Genomic DNA, 4,518 nt, shown 5'->3' with positions numbered 1-4,518 from the left:
ATTTCACTTCTCCCTCTGTCTTGCAAGCCCAAATCTTGTTCTCTGTCTATACCACAACCTTAAACCTTCTACACCTCATTATTTTCCAGATTATTGTTTCTGGACTGGCTCCGCTTGTTTTGCTTTCCCATCTCCAACCCCGATGAACTGGTTCAACTCTACGCTGTCCCCAAATTCCTTGCCTTTTTATAGAAGATCTTGCCCTTGCAGAATCATCACCTTGACTTACTGCCACTATCCACTGCCATTGCTCATGCTGCTAAAAAGCTAGAGAAAACCATGAAACTATGTTGACCAGATCCACATGATGAGAAATCTCAATTGAACCCTTATTGTGGCAAAGCAATCCTTTTATATGTCCTTAATTGATTCATACTCATTCTCAACAATGACTTCACCAAACCTTTTCATCCCTCCTAAAACCTCCCACAGCTCTCCCCCCAACACTCAACTATTTCACTGAAAAAATATAGAGGCCACTCATTCACAAAGCACTTCTTTTTCCCTCCTCAAAACTAAGTTAAAATTAACCAAATGACCTTCTGTCATTATTTCCAACTGAGTTGCTGTCTTACATGGAAGTCCTTACCAAAGCAAAGCCTTCTATATGTCATTCTATTTTATTAGATTTTCACCTCCATCCATCTTCTTATCCAGGTTTTCATTCTATCTAATAACTGTGCTTCCCTACTGCCTGCAGATGCTCCCATCTTCCCCATTCACCCCTGCCACTTATCATCCCATATCACTCTCCCTTACTGTAGTTAAACTTGAAGCCAGCAGAAATGCCTTCCTCCTGCTCTCTGCTTTTGGCCCTATCATTCAACTGAGATTGCTCACTCCAAAGGTTCAACACCCAATGGCCTTTTTCACGACCCTTAGCCTACTTGACCTCTTCTACAACCTCTGACATGATCCATCCATCCAAAAACGCTAGGTTTTTGGAGCTCTGCTCTCTTCTCATTCTCCTTCTGTCTGTTGCTTCTCAATGTCCTTTGTTGGATTTTGGTCTTGGTCGTGCCTGCTGCTCAGGCTGTCTCCCAAGGCTGTCCTGGGTCCTCTCTTATTTCACGTGACCAACTCCCATAGTTTCAGATCGACTTGCTCAATCCAAACCTCCCTCCCAATTTTTATTCTCCAGCTGATTCTGGACATCTCAATCCAGATTGTTTTTTTCAAGGCAAATGGGGTTAAGTGGCTTGCCCAAGGCCACACAGCTAGGTAATCATTAAGTGCCTGAGGCTGGATTTGAACTCGGCTACTCCTGACTCCAGGGCTGATGTTCTATCCACTGCACCACCTAGCCGCCCCTCAATCTAGATTTGAAATTCAATTATGTCCAAAACTGAATTGCTATCTTCCCATTTTGTCCCTTTTATCCTTACTGTCTTATATATAATCTTCCTTTCCTCCTGCCCCTTTCTTTCCTGACATCACCACCCACACTAGGATAAACCCTCATTGCCTCATTTTTGGACTATTCCAATAAATGCTACTTGGTCTCCTTCCATGGAGACCTGTCTCCCCCCCCCCCAACCCATTTAATAATCTAAATGTTCCAGATGCAAAGGTCTAGCTATATAATCTCATTTCCCTTGCCCTGGCCCCCTGCACAATCAATAAACTTCAGCGGTTCCCTATTATCTGTAGAATCAAACATAAAATCCTGTTTTTAAAGTTCTTCACTGGGTATCCCTACATTCTTGGACTTCTACCTTACTACCTTCCACATTGCCCAGGATTCAGTGGCTCTGGCTTCCTTGCTGGGTCCCCCATCCCTGGAATACTTTTCCCTCATCTCTGCCATCTAGTTCCTTCAGATCTCAGCTGCAGAAAGCCTTTCCTGGCCCTCTTTTAAAGCATCCCTTTTCCTCAGGGATTATCCCCGATTTATCCTTGCCACATCTCCTGTGTATGTTGTTTGCATGGCATTTTGATTATTAGACTGTGAACTGTGAGTTTAAGGAGCAGCCTTTCTTTGTCTCCCCCATCACTTAGCATGGGCCCAGGTCCATGGGTGACTAATAAATACTAGTCGACTGTGATCTCGTCAGGTTTTACCTTTTATTTGATTCTATTTCATTTTCTCTTCATCTTGTATACTCATACTGTTCTCTCTTCTTTTAACCCAAAAGAAAGGTTGCTTACTAAGCACGTCCTTCCATGAGCTTTTTAAAATGGGCACCCAGTGGAATGCATTTCAAATCTTTTTATTATTAAGGGTTATCAGATGTTTACTATCCCACTCAGAAACAAGACAATATGAAAAACAAAAACAAAAGAAGTTTATTCAATCATTTCAATAAAAGATAAATCCTATGAATCAGGACCACCAATATTTTAACAACCACATCTGAATGAGTCAAGCCAATCTCTTCAAACTGTTCTTGGGCTGCCTTAAATCACAGGGATGGTGTTTCCACACCTCATTATGTTTCACAGTGCTGAACCCTGCAGCTCCTCCATTCAGAGGGTCACATTTTTAGACTGGTTTCATTCACTCACAAAAGAAAAGCAGCTATGGAGAGAGAGAGAGAGAGAAGAGGAAATAAGCCACCTCTACCAAGGGGATGGTGGCTATTATTGCAAGAGGGGCCATTAGAAACGTGGGTGGTTGCGGTGGCTTCGCTCTACATCCTCCTCCCCCCTTTTTCTACCCTACACAAACGTCCCGATAGAGGAACCTCAAAGGAGGACTGGAAACCAGACGAAAAAGGGAGAGATGCTAGGAGGGGTCAGGGTGGAAGAAAAGGAAACATAAGTGAGTGTTTTTTTTCCCCTAACAGTTTCTAGGAAATGTTGATCCCCGGCCAAGAGCTGCAGCCAACAGCAGGCGGAGCTGTAAAGGAGTGTGCGCCGGCAGGCCGCCTCCACAAGCCCTCGCCACTAGCAGGCATGTCCTCAGGAGACACCGGGCAGTGGCAAGACGCAGGGCTCCACTTGGAGTGCGGGCAGTGCCAGCCGGGGCAGTTACCCTCCTGCCAGGAGAGCCACAACGGACGCTTGGGGGAAACGGTGACCTTGAAGTTAGCAGCCTGGAAGGGCAGACTCTGCAAGCCCTCCTCGGCCGGCAGGGACCCGGGAGGCTCGGCCGCGTCGCGGCCCCGCGAGTCGCAGTCCACGCCAGCCTTTCTCCTCCTCCCTCCTTCCCTCCCGGCCCATTCACAGCCCGAAGGGGGCCGGTCGCCCTCAACCCATTCAGCCCCTCACTGCTTCTCGGCCCAACGCCACTGTAGCACCATTTTCCTGAAGCGTTTCCCGAAATAAAATAAAACGGACGTACAGCATTAACAGGTTTTCAAGTGTTACGTAAAAAAATCCCCTTTCGAACCCATCGGATCCCCAGTCCTCGGACCTCGAGGGGGCAAGAGCAGGCCCAGTCCAGGAAAGGGGTAGCTGCCATAGTCGTTGCTCCGGGGCACACGGGGCCCCGCCAAGTCCAAGGCTTCCCGCGCCTGGGCCCGCTTCCTCCCCTCCCCGGTCTCCGGAGCGCGGGCTCCGGCCTCGGCCGTCGGGGCCCGGGTCAGAGCGGGCCGGCCGCCGACGGCTGCAGCGAGATGGAGTCCCTCCGGCCCCAGTCGCCCGCGGAGCCCGAGGCGGGCGCGGGGGCCACGGCGCCGGCCACCACGGCCACGGCCCTCCGCAGGCGCCGCACGGCCTCCTTGATGAGGTTCCCGGACAGCACGAGCTGCTGCAGCAGCTGGTGCGGGTCGTCCTCGCGGGCCCGCAGCCCCGCGTGCGCGCGGCCCCGGTGCGGCTGGTGCTGCTGCGGGAGGCGGCGGGAGGCGGCGGCGCCCCGCAGCCAGGCGCGGCGGCACGGGCCCGCCGGCGGCTGCGGGAAGCCGCGCTTGCGGGCGGCCGGGGCCCGCGGGGCGGCGTCTCCGGCCCAGCTCCCCGGGGCCGGCCCCGGAGGCGGCGGCTTGCGCGGGGGCCCCCGGCCGCCGTGCGCCGCGTCCAGCCGCAGCGCCTCCCCGATGCGGGCCACCAGGCGGTCCACGTCCCCCGCGCCCCCGACGGCCACGGCCCGCTGCAGCTGCAGGAAGCCCTCGGCCTGCCCCCGCGCGCCCTCGGCGTCCTCCCGCCGCCGCCGCTCCGCGCCCGCCGCCGCCGCCTCGTCGTCCTCGTCGTCCTCGTCCCTCCGGCACGGCATGGCCCCGCTCCGCGCCCGCCGCCCGCCGCCGGGCTCCGGCTACAGCTCCCGGGGCCGAGGCGCCGCGGTGTGGGCCCGGGCCGGCCGCGTGCGGGGCCCCGAGCGCATCGCAGCCTCCGCCGCCGCCGCCGCCGCCGCCGCCGCCTCTCCGCCGGGACTGGGGCTCCGCCGGCTCGGCTCGATTTGTAAACAATGGGTGACGCGCCGCGCTCGGGCGCTACCACCGCGGCGGCCCGGGGGGGGGGCGGCCCGGGGCAGCCCGAGGGGCCGCCGGGGGGAGCGGCCCTCGGAGCCCGGCCCGGGCCGCCCGCTCCGGCCGGCCGCGGGGCCCCGCGCGGAGGCGGCTCCCGGGCCGGCGGCCTTGGCGG

At 55.7% G+C, this 4,518-nt stretch overlaps 1 protein-coding gene across 1 annotated transcript; it reads right to left on the bottom strand.

Moving 5' to 3' along the window:
• Positions 1-2,265: 2,265 nt before the first annotated feature.
• Positions 2,266-4,289, bottom strand: FRAT2 (FRAT regulator of WNT signaling pathway 2). Its single transcript, XM_074236193.1, has one exon. It carries the CDS (start codon positions 4,148-4,150, stop codon positions 3,524-3,526), a length of 627 nt encoding a protein of 208 aa, XP_074092294.1. The 5' UTR covers positions 4,151-4,289; the 3' UTR covers positions 2,266-3,523.
• Positions 4,290-4,518: the final 229 nt, after the last annotated feature.

This window comes from Macrotis lagotis, chromosome 4, assembly GCF_037893015.1.
Source record: "Macrotis lagotis isolate mMagLag1 chromosome 4, bilby.v1.9.chrom.fasta, whole genome shotgun sequence".
Taxonomy (NCBI): Eukaryota; Metazoa; Chordata; class Mammalia; order Peramelemorphia; family Peramelidae; genus Macrotis; species Macrotis lagotis.
This window is presented reverse-complemented; position numbering and strand designations above follow the sequence as displayed.